At 38.1% G+C, this 21,589-nt stretch overlaps 2 protein-coding genes across 3 annotated transcripts in view; both read left to right on the plus strand.

The window, feature by feature from the left end:
- The first annotated feature begins 764 nt into the window (after positions 1 to 764).
- LOC136853424 (uncharacterized) lies at positions 765 to 8,589 on the plus strand. The gene is made up of 4 exons (XM_067128970.1): positions 765 to 898; positions 6,540 to 6,627; positions 6,908 to 7,030; positions 7,484 to 8,589. The coding sequence occupies exons 2-4, from the start codon at positions 6,543 to 6,545 to the stop codon at positions 7,609 to 7,611; spliced, it is 336 nt and encodes a 111-aa protein (XP_066985071.1). The 5' UTR covers positions 765 to 898; positions 6,540 to 6,542; the 3' UTR covers positions 7,612 to 8,589.
- A 7,903-nt stretch (positions 8,590 to 16,492) lies between these two features.
- Positions 16,493 to 21,589, plus strand: part of Xpac (DNA repair protein complementing XP-A cells homolog Xpac) — a 77,101-nt gene continuing 72,004 nt past the window's right edge. Inside the window, exon 1 of one of the 2 annotated variants that reach the window (XM_067128972.1) lies at positions 16,493 to 16,971. The gene's annotated coding sequence lies outside the window, so the exon portion shown is untranslated. The remainder of the gene's footprint in view (positions 16,972 to 21,589) is intronic. The other variant, XM_067128971.1, reaches the window with a different exon arrangement.

Consider the following 21,589-nt stretch of genomic DNA (forward strand, 5'->3'; position numbering starts at 1 on the left):
GAGGTATCCGATCTCTCTCTCTCTCTCTCTCTCTCTCTCTCTCTCTCTCTCTCTCTCTAAGTCGCCACGGTATTCCTTGCCCTTTTGCACTTGCCGTGATTGATTCTTTTACCAATAACGAGAGATTAAGGTTCAAATTGTTATTTCAATGGACAGAATTATGTGAAGGGAAAATCAAATGGACTTTTCAAATAGGAAAAATAATAAGTAGACTGTGAAATGTCTTCACTTTAATCTGAAGCATTTAAAGTATTCAAATGACTGAGCTTCAAAATGAATACGGTGTGTTCATGTGCCATTTCCCAGACGGGGAACAAAATGAGACATATTTCGACCAACCTGATTCTTCTCAGTTAGCGGCAAATTGGGTCTGTCCCGCGAAAGAATTAATCGCATTTTGCCACACCTTAAGTCATTTGCAATGCTATGAGAGGTGTCTCTGGAACTGTCTTTTATTAACGCTGTTGGATTCGAGAATAATGTGAGCGACTTAAGACAGTAACTTAATTTCCTCGCAATTCTCCGCGCCCTCACGTGCCTCGTGTAGCGCCTCGTGCCGCCGAGTTGCCATGTACTGTTTTGATTAACGCGTTTTCCTAATCCTCTTTAGCTCTTCTTTTCACCACGTCAGCAACCTCGCTCTTCTCCAGACGACAAAGTGTAATAAGTCACCGTTTGGCAGGTCTCAATATTCTGTTTTAGAATATAATCTAACGGGAAAAATAGGACGTCAACGACAGGCGACATACACCCCCGTGAATCTCCCTCTCCATCAACTGGTATAAATACGAACTGGTCCTCGAGGTTTCCACCAGTCTCTTCTCCGGCCGATCAGCATCAGCATCCAATTTCACCTTTCATCTTCCTCTTCCCACTTTATCTCTACAGTTAGAACCAGGTATTTGTCTGTGACAGTTTTTTTAGGGGATGGTTCGTGTACATTTAAGAATTCAATGGAAGTCTTGCAAGATCCAAAATTCGCAAAAGTATCTTGCAGCAGACATTTCAACAAGACGAACGAGTACTTTATTCTTTGGGCTATTCAAAATATTTTCTGGAATATTAACAAGTAAATAAGGAATGAAATTACTCATCTGAGTTAAAACTTATTTTTCAACACGTATCTTCCGAATTCAGATATGTGGTTGTTAATTTCGCACCTTCAATATTGAAGATAGATTAGGGACGTTCTTTGTGTTACTAATATGTTAACTTAGAGGCTGACATTTTATTTTTACATATACGATATATCGGTAGTTACATCACTTAACCTAGAGGGTGGAAAGAAGACATTGTCCTTAAACAGAAATATTTGGTGAAGGCAGTGTGTTCCTTTGCAAATCCTCAAAAAAAGCTAAATTTTAAGCACTAGAAAATACAATAAGATTTTTATTTTGCACGTCGTTCTCTCAAGAAATTAACCGTTGCATAATTTTCTCTGTCGTATTGAACCAAGTGAATTTTTCTTCGTTTGATGATAGGAAAAATATGAATTTTAGTTTCATTAACTTTAATCATGTGAGCTATTTTGATTTTCTAAGACTGAATTTACTAGCAGCTCTTTGCAGGTTAACGATACACAAGTAAAATTCAAAAGGAAACCTGTCAGTTCGAAGGAATTTCTCCCTTAAAACATTTTGTTAATAAAGAAGAATAAAAATAAACTGGCATTTTTTAAAATATTAAGTTTAATAGTAGCCTAAGTTTTTAATTGTACGTACTTAGATATAGTCTAAAATATGTCCCAAGATCAAAAAACCTTCTTTAACAGATCTTGCTGAAGTAATTGCAAGATTCCGGCATTTCTCCTTATTAAGTTTAATAGTAGCCTAAGTTTTTAACTGCGCGTACTTAGACATAGGCTAGAATTTGTCCCAAGATCAAAAAGCTTTCTGTAACATCTTGCTGAAGTAACTGCAAATTTGTGGCATCTCTCCTCTCGCGAACTTTCATCACCTCCATAGATTTCTTTAAATGACTCCAAACACATATTCTTTATCCGGTTAAAATATGAAATTTTGATCTGAAATACAATCAAGGGTATTTATGCAACCTAAGTTTGCTAAAATTATCTTCTCAAGGCACTTTACTTTTTCCGAAAGCCACATACTTCATATTTTTTGTGAACCAGAAAATTTTTTAAATTTACATTTTGATTGTATTTGAATACTTGCAGGTGTAGTATTCCATATGTCAATTGCCCTTGCCTTCATAGGCTTGCCATTATCAATCCTTAGGCCAAAACACAAACCATAAGCTTTGTATATATCATAATTACCTCGTTTTCTAGACTTGAGTTTTTCTGCGAAGTAGCGTTCTGTTCCACCGGAGGGTTTAATTAGTATTTAAAATCCGTTAGAGACAGAGAGAGAGATTCTACAACTTTTTTTAAGCACATCCGATAATTTCGAGACTCTTCCAGAAAAGATAATTGCTCACCACTTTTAAAGAGACCAGCGTAATATAGCCAATCATCATCAGCACGAAACTAGGCTTAAGCATTGCCCACGGATTGTCGTGGGCCTGGCTTTTGAAAAAATATAAATTTACCTTTCAAGAAGACAGATTATTATTATTAGTATTATTATTATTGTTGTTGTTGTTGTAAGTTTCCTTTTCCTCTAGAATGAAGTGTTTTAAAGAAGATATCATGGACACTGCCACATTCATCCTCTAACTTCTTACTGAAAAAATGCTAACAGCATCAGCTGCTCCATGTGCCTACCCAAGAGGGTTGTCAACGTGTCATTAGCCACACCCACATGCACACGTCACTCATCTGTATCTTAGACTAGTTCTCGTTTTCCCTTCGCCATCCTATCTTCTTTTCTCTTACGTGATCAAACCTTTTCAGAACTCTTCTATTCATCTTTGTTACTATATATAGACAACTTTATCACATTCAACCTCTTCAGCCCTCACACCAGCTTATATACTTTGCAGGCAGTTCATCTCAACAGCAGCTTCCACTTTTTATCTCCCATACTTTGCTCCCATAAAGGAGAGTTAGTTCAACAAACGTTTTATGCATTTCAAATTTTGCCTCGGCAGAAAGTCTTCTTTTCTCAATATTTCGCCGAGTTTCTGCACCTTGCCTCACTCAACTTGTGTTCTCTCTCTTCTCTCATTTTAGAATCAAAGTTTTCATTTACTCCAAAATCCCATCCTTCCATCATCGGCATCCATCATTCTATCTGTAATTCATTCACGTTTCCTTCACTCATTAACATAACTTGAAGCTACGTCTGATAATTCTACAAATTGCGTCATGGTCTTTTTTAGAGTAAATAATAAACCAAGTATACCTAACGTACTCTTGTCTGAGACTCACTTCAGCATTAATAGTAGTTACACTTCTGTCCTCATTTTCGTACACAAGATTCCCATTCGCAATGAAAATCCTTGTCTACTATTAAAAAACCCATTCCCCTCCACGTATTGACTGCTTCTCATAACAGTTCTATTAATTTTATTTCAAGCTTTCTATAGGTTCAAATATGACATTTTTTCTTATTTTTACTCTTAAAATTCTTACAAATCTATTTCATTTTAAAAACTTTGGTTGACACATTTTCCTTGTCCAGGCAGTCGCTATTTTTCCATTATTCGTAACCTTATTAATTGTCTTACCTTGTCCAGCAAAATCTTGTCACTTCTTTTTTCAGGTACACTGTGTAATTAAATGGCCGTATAATTCTTATAATTTTTTATTGTTCATTTGCCTTTACAGAGATGGACATCCATTCCTCCCATTCATTCTTTAAGCCCCACTGCAACTTATTTAGAAACCTCTTCATCTCCTTGTGTCTTTTCATCCTGCAAAATTTCTCAGCATTCACTTAAATAACCATTCGTAGATTTACTTTAACTCATCTAATTCTTGCAAAAATTCAGTTCTGCCTCTCTTCTATCATTCGCGTTAAACCTTGTTAATATAAGGTCGTCCGAGGACTGCATTTTCTTCAGACATCATCTCTTCATTTGTATCATTTGTTCAAAGATCTGTTTCTTCGATGTTCTTGTTACTCCCAAACAAAACAAAACAAAAAATGTCCCCGTAGTCACTGCACCCTTTCATCCCGAAAGTACATGAAGTCCCTTTTCTGTTCATTTCTTATCCTTTGACTTGTATGCTGTAACTAAATCACTCGTTTTTATGTTCTTCAATTCCTTTTCAAACAACATACTTTTCTCTCTCAATAAACTCTTACCATCATGATTCATAGACTTTTAGTTCTCCCTTTTCAAATTTTCAAACTTCATCTACTAGTATTCCATTATTATTGTCATCATCGTAATCGAAAGGATTTGAAAGTGAAACATGGGTAAAAATACCGTAGAATCAATTCATAGCTCCCTCCCATCAATACACAATTGCACCTTCATTCTAGGGGTGGCAAATCTTTCTCTAGCTCGTCCTGAAATATTTTCCTTGGTATGTTCATAAAACGGAACGCAAAATTAAAAGGTTGGGAGATATCAACATCATCTTAACATTAGACGGACTGCCATTTAGATGGTATGTAGATTTCCAACATAAGATTCGGTTTATTGTAGCCATTATTTCATGTGAATTTGTATCATCTAAATTTAATGCTTATGTGTGTTTGCGTTAGAGAGAGAGAGAGATAGATAGATAGAGAGAGAGAGAGAGAGAGAGAGAGAGAGAGAGAGAGAGAGAGAGAGAGAGAGAGAGAGAAGATTGAGGATTTAAGAATCTTGCAAGCGAAGTCCATTGACAGTAGCATAAAACCAAGGAGAGATGGAACAATACAATAAAACCTGCATGGCCGTGAAACCACCCTTTGTAAACAGCTCAAAGAACGACACGGTATAAGTAGCTTATCAAAGGAAAGGGGTCAGATAAGGGATCCGTCCACTACCGACTTACTAGAGAGAGAGAGAGAGAGAATCCCCTCATTCAATAGGACCTTGCAGGATTTGTATAGCCCTAGATAGTACTTGCATTGAAGATATGCGTCATTGCACATGCGCACACCATGACTAGTGATGATAGTTGGGACCATAAGAATGATAGCTATATGTGTGTACTACTGAGTGTTTCAGACTCGTGTGTATAAGTAATTGTCTCTGGGGCATTGCCTCACGGACCTATAATTATATAATCAATTCGAGTGGCTGGTTAAATTTGCATATCTCTACATTTATATGAAACACCTTGTCAAGCATGTGGTGACATAGATAGACACCACATAAAAAGAGGAGAATTATCTTATATGATTAATGGCACGCGGTCGAAGGTCTTCCGCCTTTATAATTTTGGAATGTATATTTAACAAAGCACTCACTGAGAGATAGATAGATAAGTTAAATAGAAAGAGGGAGAGGAAACAATTATAAGAATTTTATCTAAGACGTCCTTAAAACGGTTTTCAAACTCATTAAACTCAATTCATTACTCAACTTTCATTACCGCGCAGCAACATAAAACAGATTACTTCCGCCTCCAACCCCTCTCCCTCTCGTTTTTAGCCACTTTTATATCGGACATCGTTTCGGAAAGGGGGTAAAAAGTAAGAACCACCTTACGAGACGTATAACTAAAGATTCAAATGACACGTATTGTTAATTAGGAAGTATTGCAAATGCGTAATAGAGTTGACTAGTTCCGCTTTCTTTAATTTCCTTAATCGAGCACTCCCGGCCGCGGCCAGATCCCTACGGGACGGGTGCTTGATAAACCCAGGACTCGCTATGAGGTGGAGTTCCCGGAAGGAAGAGATACGAGAAGGGGGTAAATAGCAAGGTTTTTCTCTCTTCAAGTGAGCCGCCGAGGGGCGTCTCTTTGTTATCTCTTTGTTGCTGTTGCTGAGGAAACACCGTTTTCCCAAGAGTAATTTTTCGTTGTGAGAATGAGGGAAGAAAAGCACCAGTTGAAAAGATAAAAAAAAAAAAAAAAAAAAGAGTCCGGGAGGCGCGAGGGGCATTTGTTTTACTTTGTGTGTCTTACGGTTGCTAGAATTTATACCCAGGAGAAAGGGAATTGCGGCCTCTCAGACAGTTAGAGAGAGAGAGAGAGAGAGAGAGAGAAGTGCGGGTTGGATGGAAAAGGAACGGGAGGAGGAGGGAGAGAAGGAGCAAGATGTTTTGTGAGAGAGAGATAGTCCGTTAAATAGTTCATACTTAGATTCATCAGAACTATGATAGTGCTGATGAATGAGATAAAAACCAAATGGACTTGGAACACACAGCCTGAAGCAACGCATATGTTACATTGGTATAATTTCGTAAAAACAAGACGTTTCTTTTCGTGCTCTATTTTAGACGTGAACTTACCATAAGAAACAGATAGGTAGATAGATGGCTGGAAGGATGTGAGTACTCGTGCGATTTAGATTGCATTCAAGATTAAACATTTGGTATGCTTATATTTGGTAATACGTTATATAACTTAAAGATCCCAGTACTTGTTTTAAATAAGTTTTTTTCTAACTAATCATATGGTATGAATGACGGTTAGAGTATGGAATGCATAAAAGGAAATCTGTTCAGTGAGAATTCTTTGCATCTATTTGCAGGCGATGGTGAGTCCCGTGCCCTTTGCTTTGGTGGTATTGGTGCTCGTAATGGTCGCTGGAGTACCAACACAGGCCGCTGTACTGCATGGTAAGAATTTCTCTCTCTCTTCTCTCTCTCTCTCTCTCTCTCTCTCTCTCTCTCTCTCTCTCTCTCTCAAATACATCTATTCGCAATTCTTGTAATATGCTTTGTACTTAATACGGATGCGCTTCTAAGTACCTTTAATGAATTCACTCCCTCTTAGTCCAAATCATGCAGGTTACTCTATTTAAATTTCAAAATTAACCTAACAAGAGACTATTATCATGGTACTGGGTATCTTTTAAATACCTTTTGGATAAAAATGGCTCTGGTCTCTTCATTAAAGGTGGCTCTGACGTCCATAAACTTGTCAAGTCCCGAGGAGACTATCTCAACGAACTCAACCCGGAATTAGTGACTCTACTTCAGCAGACCCTCCCCGAGATTCACGACATCAGGATTATCGATGGTAGGTAGAGCCGTTTCAAAGACAAATTGCTGCTACTGATACTACTACAGCTAGTACTAGCCCCCTATAAAACAAACGTGCTGCTCTGCAGTTGCAAATAGTAGCTGGCAACTACGAAATACCAAAAATTCTGGATGCTGTTTTTTTTCAAATGAAACTGGAATAAAAAAGAATCAATACCTCAGATTTATTTCTCCCAGCAATGTTTGACGACAACCAGCAAAGCGAATTTTTAGCTCATGCTACCTTATAGTTAACGCAGAGGTACTTAGAAAAGCGAGTTTTAATGACTTACAATATTCCTGGTATATGGCTAGGTGCAGTTAGAGGTATTTAATATAAAAGATATTTGTATTGCAACCAGCTTAGAAAATCAAAATCTTTCCATTGGCTGTGTTGCTGCTTGTATGCAAAGAAGCAATTCCTTATTTTTCTTGTTTTCTCCATTCACAGGACCCGACGGACCAAGGCTGGACATGCCCCTGAGCGGCTGCCGTGACTCCTTGGACTGCCACCACCGATTCACCAATTACCTGGGACTTTTGGTCAGGATGATGGAAACTGGAAAGAGAAGGAAGTAAAGAAATTAACATTAAGATAAAAATAAACCGAGAGAAGAATAAGCAAGATGGAACCAGTAGTCCAAGAACAATACTATTATGATGAATTTTGAACGACTCTTCTCTCTCATTCGACAATGATCAAGATAAGTCTACAAAGGCGTGAGGTGATTTCCAGTGGATCTATTAAGCTGATAATAAACGGAGATTATGTCATCAGGTCAAAACTAAATTATTTGTAATTTTACCTTTTCTTTTCTATTCAATTATGTATTTAAGACACTGGAAACTTTACTCTAGGACGATATCCAACCAGCTTTCCTCCCCACCCTTAATATGCTCCATTGGATGTCAAATTCAGGAAACTCTCACGTAAATATTTATGTCGTGTTCTTTCTTCTTAAAGATGGGTGAACAATATCACATTTCTTCGTAAATGACAGATGAGGAAGAACTGTTCTTGTAGACATTTTATGATTTCACAGAAGCACCAAATGGTTGTACTGGTTACGTTAGACAGCTTCTCTCGTTATTCCTTATCATTTCTTCTTCTTTGGCGGATTTCCTTTCCCTGGGAGAAGTGATCTCTTAGGGAATCGAAAGAACCGAATTTTGAAAGCTTACCCGTGGCTGAGTTTTCTTGGGTTGTTTTCTTTTTGTCTCGAAGGAGTATGGAGTTCTAGGTTATAGTATTATTTATACACTTAAGTAAACTGACTTCTTACATAAATTAATGAAACCGAGCAGGTTATGCTTCCAAAATGTCGGTTGTCATCCTGAAAACGTACTTTTGGACCGTAATCTTCCTTTCCCAATTTTCAAGCTGTTTGATGTAATCGCAGAGACTATTTGTGGTGCAAGTCTTCTCTTCCTTCACAAAGTTATTGTTAAGACAATACTATTATTTATTTTGTTAATGGTGCGTGATTGACCCCCTGCATATATCTGCTGTATTCGCTGATGGCTTCGCAACAAATATATTGTATTTTAGTGGCTTAACAGGAATTTTTTCTCATCCTTGGGTTGTTTGATGAATGCTGTCACCAACACCATCAAACAAGTGTAAACAACTGGTTGTAGGCCTAAGTCTCTTCCAACTTTGTCAAGAGACTGTAAATTTTAAAAATTGTTTTTATCATCAGCAGAGAAATATTTCACTTCCTCTGGACATATTTTACCGAAAGGAAGCATTATTAAGTAAACAAGAATATAGAAACTATGAGACAATATACCGGCATGTATTGTTTAAACAGCTCTTGGAAATGACAGTTATAAAACGCCCTTACTCCCAGTTATGCTTTATCATGAAAACTAAATAACAAGCTAAGTATGCTACACAACAAGAACAAAGGGCTACTCTGACAAGCAGTTTTGCCAATGGAGAAAAGGAAAAAGTTGTCCGTATCCCAATAAGATCATCTTACTACAGATGAAACTTTTTCATGATGGTCTGGGGTGGTAGAGGTTTGTAAACATTTTCTCCGTGGAATATTCATTCGTTGTGAAAAAATTTAATAAAAAATCTATCTCTACAGTCACAGAACGGAACGTGGTACATAGGTACATCTATAGCCTATGAATACACTCAAATCATATATATATATATATATATATATATATATATATATATATATATATATATATATATATATGTATGTATATAGATATATATATATATATATATATATATATATATATATATATATATATATATGAAATATAAAAACATCGTATCGTGCTTCTCAGTTATCAATAGAAGGATCCACATTAATACTCTTGTTTAGCAAGACGAAATGTATTTGTAGAAATATTTACAGAGCTTAAAGCTTTCGTCCATCCTCCTGTGGACTTGATACTGCATATACATGAATATATATACACACACACACACACACACACACACACACATATATATATATATATATATATATATATATATATATACATATATATACCATCACGCAACGCAAATAGTCCCTCTTGTTTTCCCCACTCTTTGTCTTCCACAATTCTACACTCATCTCCAGTCTCCATTCTCATGGTTCTCGTCTGTCTGTACAAAGGCCATGCCCAAGCAATCTCTATCTCCTTTTGTCATTATCTCATATACATATGGAGATTCCACTAATTTCGCTGATGGTATCATTTCTCAGTGTCCTACTACCTGACTCCTAATATTCTTCTTAAAGCTTAATTTTCATACACACAGACATTTATATATATATATATATATATATATATATATATATATATATATATATATATATATATATATATACACACACACAAATATGTATATACATATATATACTGTATATGTATATATATATATATATATATATATATATATATATATATATATATATATATATATATATATATATATATATATATATATATATATATATATATATATATATATATATATATTATATATATATATATATATATATATATATATTTATATATATATATATATATATCTCTTTGGGTATATTTTCTCTTATGCAATTTCTATAGAAGTTAATGGCATTGTTTGCATATACTAACTTTTATCAAGACTTTGAATCGTTCAAGACTTCTTTTTCTCTTCAACCAAGTTTCTCAAGAATAAGGAAAAATTGTTCAAGATTCTTTCCTTTTACTTTTTCTAGTCGACGAACCGTTTCCCCACCTCTCGGTAGGGTCTTCAGGGCTGGATTACAAATTGACTTACAAAGTTTTTATTACTGCATGTAGACATTTGAATCTTAACATGACATCATTGGTTGCTGAATTTCTAGTCATCAGTGGGCCTCATTCTCTTGTTGGTGGTCTGGGTGGCAGCATGGGCATTCCTAGTGCTCCGTAGGATGCGACTTATGCTGCGGCTTGCGGCAAAGGCTTGGGCAAAGGGCGTGATTCCTGTCTCTGGCCATTAGTCTTGATTTTCTTAATTGTTGGTAATCGTGTCCAGGGGTGTTCTGTTGCTCGTGTTTTCCTCTAAACTCTCAAGGGTGTCCAGTGGTTTCCTTAAAGAAGGGAGGATGAAGTCTGCATTCCTCTGTATATTTAACGTAGGCCGTTGTTGATTCACAGTCACAGCTCCTGGTATTTGTAATCTGTGGAACCGGGCTTCTCTGTGCTTTCTAATGATTCTTCCAGTGTCGGTTTACGATCGTGGTATTCTATGTAGTGTTGAAACATTGCCCCTTGGCTGCAGTGAGATTGCAGTCGCCTGTGTAGAGTGGTAGTGTTGCAACCGATATAGTAATTGCTGAGGGCCCAACATGTCCCTTTAGTACATTTGAATTTATATACTACATTGGTTGACTCCTTCATCTCTCTACTGGGGGCGGTACTATTTTGCATGACAAGGATGCTGACTAGGTTCGGGTGGCAGTAGACACGTAAGGAAATAGTCTTGTCAGGATTTGTACTTGTCGTACTGCTAGCAATTATCCTCTTCATGGCTTTGACCCCATCCTTGACCTGGCTGTGATATGCGGCTTTGTAATACAATATGATGTTTCTCGGTGAGGTAGGTTTTGTCACTGGTGTGCTGGCATACATGTTCAACTGTTTTCGTATGCAGCCTTCTATTAGATTCCTGTCATATCCATTATTAGTTAGGAGCTGCCTAGCATGTTTGTTCTCTGAATGAGTAGCTTTCCATGTCTCACATGCGCAGCTACCACAGAGCTCTTGTAAGTGTCAGGGCACTCACCATGGGCATTAAGGCACTGATCCACATTAGTTTCCTTTTGTTTCATGGTAGTATAGCATCTGTCTCGTTTTTTCTTCACACTTACATCCAAGAAGGTAAGTCGGCTTTCGACACCATGGTCAATAGTGAAGTTTAAGCGAGAGTTCCTCTTCAATGTATACTGTAGGCGGGTGGCTTCCTCATCAGTATTGATGGCAATGGAGATATCATCCATAAATCGGGCATATATCTTCGGTTTTTGGATGGGAATTGTGGGTTCTTTCCTCGACATCTTCCATTTACATATTGGCGAATAGGAAGCCAAGGGGGGATCCCGTTGCGGCGCCATCTACCTGTCGCAAGAGGTCACCCCTATGTGAGAGGAAGGGGGGCCCCCTTGGTGCAGATTTGGAGAAGACGTCGAAGGGTATCTCCTGGTATGTCAAGGGGCGTAGCACTTGAGTGGAGAGTTAACTTGGGCAATTGTCGAGAATGCTTCTAAATTCCTTCAAAAGTCAAAACAGTGACATCAGTGAGTCATTACCAATATCATCCAGAAGAAATTAAGTCTGATAATAAAGCTGCCTACGATCATCGGGTCAAGACCCATAAGGCCGGCAACCCGTTGTGCCCTATAATTGCCTAGGTTAACTCTCCAACTTATGAAATAGCCAAGACTCTGAATAAGATCATCACTACCAACATCCCTAGGGGAGAGTAGGTGGTTTTCCTGGTGGAGTTCATCGATATTTTGAATACTGAGTCTCTGAGCTCTACCATCGCATCACTGGGCACAGAAAGTCTATTTCTAAGGAAGTGGTTGAGTGACATACTGGTTAAGTGTTGTCTAGTTTATTACTGGTTGCTTACTGAATTGAATGTACATGTTGTTGTTGTTTCAGATTTCGCTGGCCTTGTGCCAGCACGGGCTCTTGCTCCTAGAGCAGCCCGTAACTCTATGTTGATGATGAGTCTGTGAGATGGGTAGGTTAGATGAAAACTTTATTATGATGAATGAAAGTGGTTTTGGTGGGGGTGATTTTGAAGTGAAAAGATTTAACAGGCAAGGTTGCAACCTCTTTGAACCCTAAGTACCCATCAGGTGAGGATAAAAGTATGATAGCAGTGAGTGTTGGCTAGTGGGAGAGGCCAACAGATGGGGAAAAAGAAGAATTTGAGTAGTAGGGACAGGTAGCTAGTATGCTAGCTCGTGATGATCCAAAGCCATATTCCTTGTCAGGTCCTAATTCTTGTGTGTGTATGTGTTTTGTGCATTTGTTGGGTGTTGATTGTGGTGGATGAAAGGTGATTTTGATAGGGGAGAGAGTGATTTCTAAAGAGTCAGCAGTTAGAGATGAGATGGAATGGCTTTTGATTTGTTGTCTGATTTAAAGTAGGGGTCAGGTCTGTTGTGTCTGATTTAAGGATTGGGAAGGAGAGCAGGTGGTTAAAGATAAGGATTCTTTAGAGTTACCGTGGTGGTGGGTAGGAGCATAGGAAGCCTGCAAATTCATGAATGTTTGCCAGTATGTGCTTTGTTATTTGGGTAGCTGTTCTTTCATTTCCTTCATATCTAGTTCTTAACTGTTCTGTTTCTGTACAGTCAAGAAGGTGGTGTTCCAGGGGTTCTTCTGGGATTGTTTCACAGTACTTGCATGGTTGGGGGTTGTCTACTATTCTTTGCCATGTGCATTGGTATCCTAGCTTTACCCGATGGATTATTACTGCTAGGGCCCGTGACATGTCTTTGGTTATATTGTGTGGTTTTAGGTTTACGGTGTCCATGTACCATTTGGCTGTTTTTGAGCCACCGAAAACAGCTCTTCTAACTTTGCTTTCTTCCTGCAGTTGGCAGTGCGCTACTGCCTTGTTTTTCGGTTGTGTGAGCGAGGGGATGATTTTGATGCTAATGTTGCTGTGTAGCAACCCACATTTTGCTAAAGAATCTGCTTCTTTGTTTCCTTGGACTCCCACACGGCTCGGAATCCAGTTTAGTGTTATTTGCCTGTTCCTGTTTTGATGGAGGCTTGCGATTGCCCATATGCTTGATAGAAGTCTGATGTTTTCTTTTGTTTTTCTTTTGTTATAGCCTGTATTGCTCCGTTTGAGTCAGTATGAATTGTTGTGTTTTCCTGCCTATGCTGAGAGTCTTTCAGAGCTATTGCAATGGAAATTAGTTCAGTTTGTAGAGCGGAGGCATTGTCAGAGAGCCTCCAGCATCCTTTGAGGGTTGCTGAGTGGACCCCAGCTGCTGCTGCCGGGATGCTGATTGAATGTACAGATGTTGTTGTTGTTTCAGATTTAGCTGGCCTTGTGCCAGCACGGGCTCTTGCTCCTAGGGCAGCCCGTAACTCTATGTTGATGATGAATCTGTGAGATGGGTAGGTTACATGAAAACTTTATTATGATGCATGAAAGTGATTTTGGTGGGGGGTGAATGTACAGAATCTTCATGGTTGTTATTGGCTGGTGCGAGCCGCAATGCAGTTTCTATACACAGACAAGGCAAAACAGAGATTATGTTTCGGACATCTGTGCTTGTCAACAGACAAACAGATGTCGATTGTGAGAGACAATAAATGAACAATGATAAAACATATATCAATGGAAAGGCCAGGAAATTCCACATATGGACATTTGCATGAGATTCGAGACAAACTAATGAATACAATGCAGTAGCGTAATATATGTGAAATGGCGAGACGTTTGGCGTCTTCACAAACAGAAACATACATACAGTTTGATACAGAAGATTCGGTGGAACATTATGAGCACAAGATCAGAATGCTTGCATGGCAATGCAAGTAGTGGTAATTGTACATGAATCGCGACAACAATGGTTAGAGAGAAAGAGACAGGAATATTGTATGGTAGAAGTTGCGTTCCTTCGAGCGATCGCCGCTGAAGCACGGGAGGGAGAGAGAGAGAGCGGGATGTTTTGTTCGATGGCTGACTCACACGTACGTACGTGTGCTCATGAAACCGCCATGCGGCCCCTTATATGGTAAGTCAAAAAGTTCCAGGAAAAATTGTTGAATGATGTATTTACACAGGAATGAAACAACCCAAATACTTGGTAAACAATTATCTGTGATGTAGTGATCCATATAGACTTGTTACCTCAGTCATCCTCTTGCTACCGTGGTGTTAACATCTGCTTCAGAAAAGTAACTTCTTGAACCCATGGAAAATAAAAATTTTGAGATGAGAGCTAACATCAAGTTCCTGACCAAGCTTGATTGGAAACCAGGAAAAATTATTGAAGCTTTGCAACAAGTTTATGGAGATTCTTCTCCATCTAAATCAGTTGTTTATGATTGGATAAAGCGATTTAAGGATGGTCAGGAGGACCTCAAAGACAACCCAAGAGAGGGAAGACCATCGACTGCAAAAATGAAAGAATTGTGGCTTTGGTGCAGAATCTAGTGGATGAAGGTCGTCGGATTACTATCGATATGATAGCTAATGAAACTGGGATCTCCCATGGTTCCGCATTTTCAATTTTAAATGAAAATCTTGGTTTGAGTAAACTTTCAGCACGTTGGGTCCCAAAAGCGTTGCACGAAGACCGACTGCATCAAAGAGCTGAAATTTCTCTTGCAGTTTTAACGAAGATTGAATCAAATGAATCAGAGTTTTTGACCGGATTGTTACTGGAGATGAAACTTGGATCCATCAATATGACCCAGAAAGTAAAATTCAATCAAAGCAATGGTTACCAAGAGGTTCAGCTGCACCAGTGAAGTTCAAAGTGGCGAGATCTGCCCAGAAGGTTATGGCAACAGTGTTTTGGGACTCCAAAGGAGTGATTTTGATTGATTTCCTTGAAGGACAAAAAATAATCGCCGGGAACTACTACAAAGGTGTTTTGCAAAAACTGAAGACTGCATTGGCTAAAAACGTCGAGGAAAGTTGCACCGCAGAATTTTGTTCCATCATGATAACGCTCCAGCACATTCATCAAGGGTTGCAAGAGAAGTCCTACGGAAATTTAGGTGGAAACTCTTCCACATCCTCCTTATAGTCCTGATCTTGCTCCTTCAGATTTTTTCCTGTTCCCAAAACTCAAGGAACACTTAAGAGGAGTCCGGTTTGAATCTTTGGATGCTGCTAAACATGCAGTTTCAACATGGTTTAATAGAAAGGCCCCAAATTTCTACAAAGAAGGGTTGCAGAGGTGGAAACAGCGCCTTGAAAAGTGTATAGAGTTAGATGGTAGATATGTAGAAAAATGATGTTTGAATTTCCTTAAATAAAGAGTATATTGAATTTTTCCTGGAACTTTTGACTTACCCTCGTACATATTCACCAACATACCTGTGGACGAAACCATCGGCATAGTTTTAAGGAGAGTTCATCACTCGGATGCCACGCCCCTTGACACACACACACACACACACACACACACACACACACACATATATATATATATATATATATATATATATATATATATATATATATATATATATATATATATATATATATACCATGAACCCCAGATCTTATTGGGTCCTTGGTATTTTCAAGTCCTTTTTTCCTGATAATTTACACGTCCAGTATGGTAATCGGTAGGACACTGTCAGAAAATAAACAATTCAAGGCGAAAATCTCAAACAGGAGGTAAAGAATACGCTAGGCAAACTAACAAACACTTTTATTACAATAATTACTTTAAGCCTACAAAAACACTACCCTTTAAAACTAGAACAGGGAGGAAAGATACACAAACAGGAATAAGTAGAAGGTAGGAAAACAACAATTATTACACTTGGCCGTAAATTATGCTAACCCACGATAGCCTATGAGGAGAATCAGAATGGAAAATATCCTCAAACCTAGAAAAAGCTATTTACAGAAAGTATTACAATATAACATACTTAAGCATAAACATTTCCATAACGATAGACATATAATTTTACAAATGATAAGGCTGCCAAAAAAATCGTTCCTTCGCAATAAACAATTTTACGTAAGATACAATCGTGGCAAGACTTATTTAAATGTATCATTGCAGGATCGCTTTAACTAGACTCCGGAATTAAATTCAACCTGGCATTATACCTCTGTTCAAAGAAATTTGACTTTATTATGATTTATAGCTGTTTTTCAAGTGTTGTGTAAATCGTAACCAGCAACACGTGTTTGTTATGTAAAGATAGTAACGGAAGATCTTTTAACGCGACTCACTCAGCAGTTCCTTTTGAACAGTTTAGCGAATAATGGCTAGAAATAGCCCAGAGCTAACAGTTTTTAAATAACATGACAGTACACTAACAAAGAACACTAGTAAAACTCGCTTCAGTGATTCTCGTTATACAGGCTTCAGCGTTATATACTGTAGTTTTTAAACTTTCTCTGATGTCCTAATGAAAGCTGGTGGATGAAGTATTTCCATTATGCAACAATAGAAAGTTGAAGCCTCCTAATTTCCGTGCATTAATCAAACAGATTTCCTTAAGTAAGATATATGTGTGTGTGGCCATATCTAAAACTTCATTTATTATGTCTGTAGGAATTTAGTTTTAAGTAATATCTGAAGATAATTAATTTTCGCTATACTAGCCAATCGTGATTAGCGCGCTCACTTTTGTGTTGTTTGTTTACATCGGCCTACTTCAATTAAACACTGAAAAGGAACTAACTACCTCAACCCCGAACCTTAACGTCAACTACCACTGACGGTTGTTCAATAGGTAATTTTCCCCCAGATTTATTTTTTACTTCAGGAATGCCCCAAAAAGCTTGACGTTTGGATGTCAAGGTCTACGTTTAGACATGTTAGTGCAGGACATTGACAGAGCAGAACATATATTTAGGATATTGCGGTCTTATTTTGTAGGCGTAGGCCTATGTTATATCTTATGCCTACTCAGGATTTTTAAAAATTTATTTAGCCATTCTACCGTTGGTTGTGTTATAACCAGGGATGGGGTCCACCTCCAGCTACTCATGGGCACAATGCTAAACCCCCGTGGTAAAGGTGTCCTTAGGCCTATAGACCCATTGTTGATTAAAGCTGAATTCTGAAAGTTTTTCGGAAATGGATGGTCAACCAGTTACAACCCTCTTCTAAAATCCAGCAGTGGGGAACCACGGTGGTAACCTGGGGTTTGGGGTTGGGGAATAAGCCTGCTCAGACTACCCCAGTGGGTAGGCTATAGGGTAGGTACAGAAAAATACCCTAGTCTGGTGCACGTTTTCTTCAGTGGGATGTGATCTGCTTTAAAGTCGTGGGTAGTTTGCAGAATGACAGGACTACCTCTGTCCGTTGTCTCTGATGTTTAGCCTAGTGTTACTAGGGGGGCTCAGTGGGGTCAAAACCCCTCCTGGCCAGATCAGGGCATGGCGCCCCAAGTGAGATTAGGAAGGCAAGGTTTGGTTAAGCCAGGACCTGGTATTCTAGGAAAGGTTAGGTTTGTTTTCATCTGCGGAACCTGCTCCTGCCGTTCTGTACTCACCCCAAAGTATTTATTTTCAAAAGGGATATATATACTTTATATCCTAATGTAACCTTCCTGTAATGGTAAACCTGAAGACTTCTACCCCGGCCTGGTTCCCAGCAGCCACCTGCCAGGATACTTATTGCTTTTTCTAGTGTGTGCAGTAGTTTTTTTGTTTATGTTTATCTTTTTTTATGTTCTGTGATATTTACTCTTTTGTTAAGCGGCTGGTACTAAACACAGTATCCATATTGTACATAAGCTGGTAGTTACTGAACCAGAGGGGCACAGAGGTATTTTTCAGTTTCACCATAAATTCTGATACTTTCATTTGAAATGGGTGGTTAACCCATTAAACTCTCTCCTAAAACCCAGTAACAGGAAATCGCAGTGGCAACGTGGGGCTTTGGGTTGGGGAGTAAGCCTGCTGAAACTAGCGTAGTTGGTATAGGCCTGGGGTAAGTGCAGAAGAATTGTGCATGGTTTCATCTGTAGGATGCGGCCTGCTTAAGTTTTTTTCAAAAGGGATACATCATAACCTAGCCTTCCCATAACTAACCTATCCTAGGGTGCATGCCTTGAGCAGACTGGAACTGCCCAGTAAGATATCGTGCATAGCCAAATATTGGTAATCCTACGGTTTAGCTCTGCATAGAGATATTTATCAAAATAATTACTTGACAGAACAACATAGAAGAGGGTGTATTTAAAGCAGTACAGGTGAGATAATTTGAGAAAAATACCGTCTTGTTTGCTTTTGCATTTCTCTTGAAGAGGCTGGTATTAAATATGGCACCCCAAGGAGCTTCTCTGTAGAATTACTTAAACAGTGTGTACGCAACTATTCTGCAGAATTACCAACTGAAACACTATACATGGGTCATAGATACATCATAACCTAACACAGCTTGAAGTATCTTTGTGGCGTTAAAACAACATACAGTATTGCACAATGAAGCATACTTACGGGTTTTTTGACGGTATAAATTTTATTTACATGTATGAAGGAAAACATAACAAAGGTAATTCAGCTTGCTTGCAGATCAGACTGCAATATAAAGTCATACAGACCATTCTTGCTGTTTGTTGATTGTATCTTGAAAAAGTTTATTTGGGCTGAAAGTATTTTTAAAGACTTCAAAAACTGTAGCCCTAATGAAGATTCAGGTTTGAAGCCCATTTCTAGGTAAGGTAGTTTAAGGCTAGGTCAGGTTAGGTAAGTTAATTTGGTAGGTACTTACAAGGTGTGTCCCTGTCAAATGCAGTCTGTCTGTTTTGTCATGTTTGCTGTAATTTCTGTGGCTCAAGAAGTGCAGTTTCACCCTTTATTATCTTACATTAGTTCTCATTATTACAGTAATGCTTGTAGGTTGTGCCTTGAATAAATCTGTGGCTTTATAACAGTTTTGATAAAATAAATGTAGGGTGAAGTCGTGGGTCACTGTCTGTTTACTTTCTAGGTTGTACAGTACATCCAAGTGTGACCTGAAATTATCCTTCTTGAAATTCTTGTTCGTCACAATAAATTCAGGACAGAACTCAAACTCATAGCTTTTAAAATATGGTGCTAATTTTTGTAAACAATATCACCCCAGCTGCACATTCATTTTGTATGACAGTTTACTATTAGATCCTGGTTTCATATTGTTATGGAAATTTCCTATCATGATTGCCATAGAATTATATAATAAAAATGTGTTTGGTATCATTTATCTATACTGGCTCCCAGTTTTAGCTAGTATGGTTAATGAGTTACTGAACAGTGTGGCATGTACTTTGGAGTTCTCTCAGTCTTATGATTGTCCCTTGCAGATTCAAGCAAGAACACTATTTAATAGACTGGATTGTAACATATTTCTTGATACTTTGGACTGCTCCACCTCAGTTTATAAGTAGCTATACTCTATTTCCAATACCACAAAAAACTTAAGGGCTAAGGTGTTATGCTGAGTTGGAAACAGTAAGATCTTGAACGGGAAGCTGGCCTTCATCCCATCAAGAAACCAATTCATGGAACAGTGGCCTGTCAACTTATCAGGTGTTTCAGGGATCTGACCTTCTGATAAGTAACAAAGATTTTGTAGCATAGTCTAAACTTGGATATATTGAAGATATGCCACAGCTAACAGTTTAATAGTAGCTGTCCTAAACTACACTGTACTTTACAATAAACATTAAATTTAGGAGTTTTATCTAAAAAATACATCACGTCTGAAATGGTAGCCAAGCAATAAAATCATCATAGTAATGTAGAAGATTAGTACAGTAGTCTGACAAGTTGTGGTGTTACACTATCAGAAATTTCAGCTTGGTCCATGTTGAGGAAAATTTCCAAAACTTGGCCTGATGTTTTGTGTTGGTGGGCTTATCATGATAAACATTTCGCAACACACCTGTTCCACATAGAGATACCAAATGTTGCTGAAATTTTGTTGGAAGCATGGTAACATAAAGACTGGTAGCAAAAATGTAAATTGGTAATTTAAAATAAGTTGTAAAATCTTTGAATATTGGTAGAGAAAATTTAAAATGTAATTTAAAATCTGTTGTAAAATCTTTGAATATTGGTAGAGAAAATTTAAAATGGTAATTTAAAATCTGTTGTAAAAGCTTTGAATATTGGTAGAGAAAATTAGAACAGTACTCTAATTTAAAATCCATTGAAAAAAATTCTGTCATTGCAATTTTTCTCATGTTGTGAAGATTGGATATAGCTAAGTCATCTTGCATCCTTGTTTGGTAAAGAAGTTCCATGTTCCATTTCCTTCCTTATTGTGCTTCTTCTCTCCAAATTTGTGCTCCCTCTAGGAATTTAAAAAAATGCTAGGCCTCCTAGATAGCTGAGGAGGAGAAAATTTAGGCAGGGTTTTCATTAGGCCTTTGGTACTTTGGTATTTATCAAATGGCTTCTTAGAATTCACAAATACTTTTTACTGAATATGGTATAACCTATTCTTTTTTCTTGGAACTAATCTGTAATCAGGCTTGAAGCAGAACTGGCAGTTGTCAATTTGAACATTGTTTGCAGCCTTTTCTTCTTCATATTGTCCTATTACTTTTTAGCTTACGTCATTAGTCTTATTTCTTAACACTATTTACCTTTGCATATTGTGTTATGAGAATACAAACCTTTGTCACCTACAAGGCTCAAGCTGGTATGGTTGTTGAATCTAGTTAGTAAAGTAATGTAGTTAAGTAATGGCAGTTAGGTGGGGGCTGGGGCTATTGCTCCCTCACTTAGCTGTCAGCTCTCACTTTTCCTTGGCTGTGACTCTGAGAAGGTGTCTCATATGGTAGGTGAAGCTTTTTACCTCTGCTTTCCCATGATGATGACTTTGGCTTGTTTTGTGTCTGGTTTTAGCTGCGATTGGAATGATGAGCATTAGTTCTTCATGCAAAGGGAAGATTAGCAGCGTAGGTCACTTCATACCACCCTTGGACATCGATCCTCTTATGTTTTGTTCTTATTTCTGGGGGCAGGTTTGTGCTAAGAACTAGATTAGTCAGGACGGGGGGCAGGTGTGTGCTAAGAACTAGATTAGTCAGGAGTATGCTGATTGGTCTCCTACCCTGTGGAAGAAGTTTGGAACCAAGAGGAAGAGGTTGAGTAAGGCTCTATCATTGTTATCACAAGTTAATGTGCTTCCTGTGACCACAATGCATCTTACTGGAAATGTTTTTTGCTGTGACCCTTGTTTTTTCTGATGGGTTAGTTTCTTGATGTACAGTCCATGTAGGGATCAGAGAGAATGGTTGACGACTGGTCTGCTCTTTCTGCTTGCAAAGGGATGAGTGGAGGGCGAGTGTACATCCCTGTACAGTCACCAATGTGTCTCCTCTTTCTGTCACTCCTGCTCCAGCTCCTCTAGGG

The sequence above is a fragment of the Macrobrachium rosenbergii genome, chromosome 27 (genome assembly GCF_040412425.1).
Source record: "Macrobrachium rosenbergii isolate ZJJX-2024 chromosome 27, ASM4041242v1, whole genome shotgun sequence".
NCBI lineage: Eukaryota > Metazoa > Arthropoda > Malacostraca > Decapoda > Palaemonidae > Macrobrachium > Macrobrachium rosenbergii.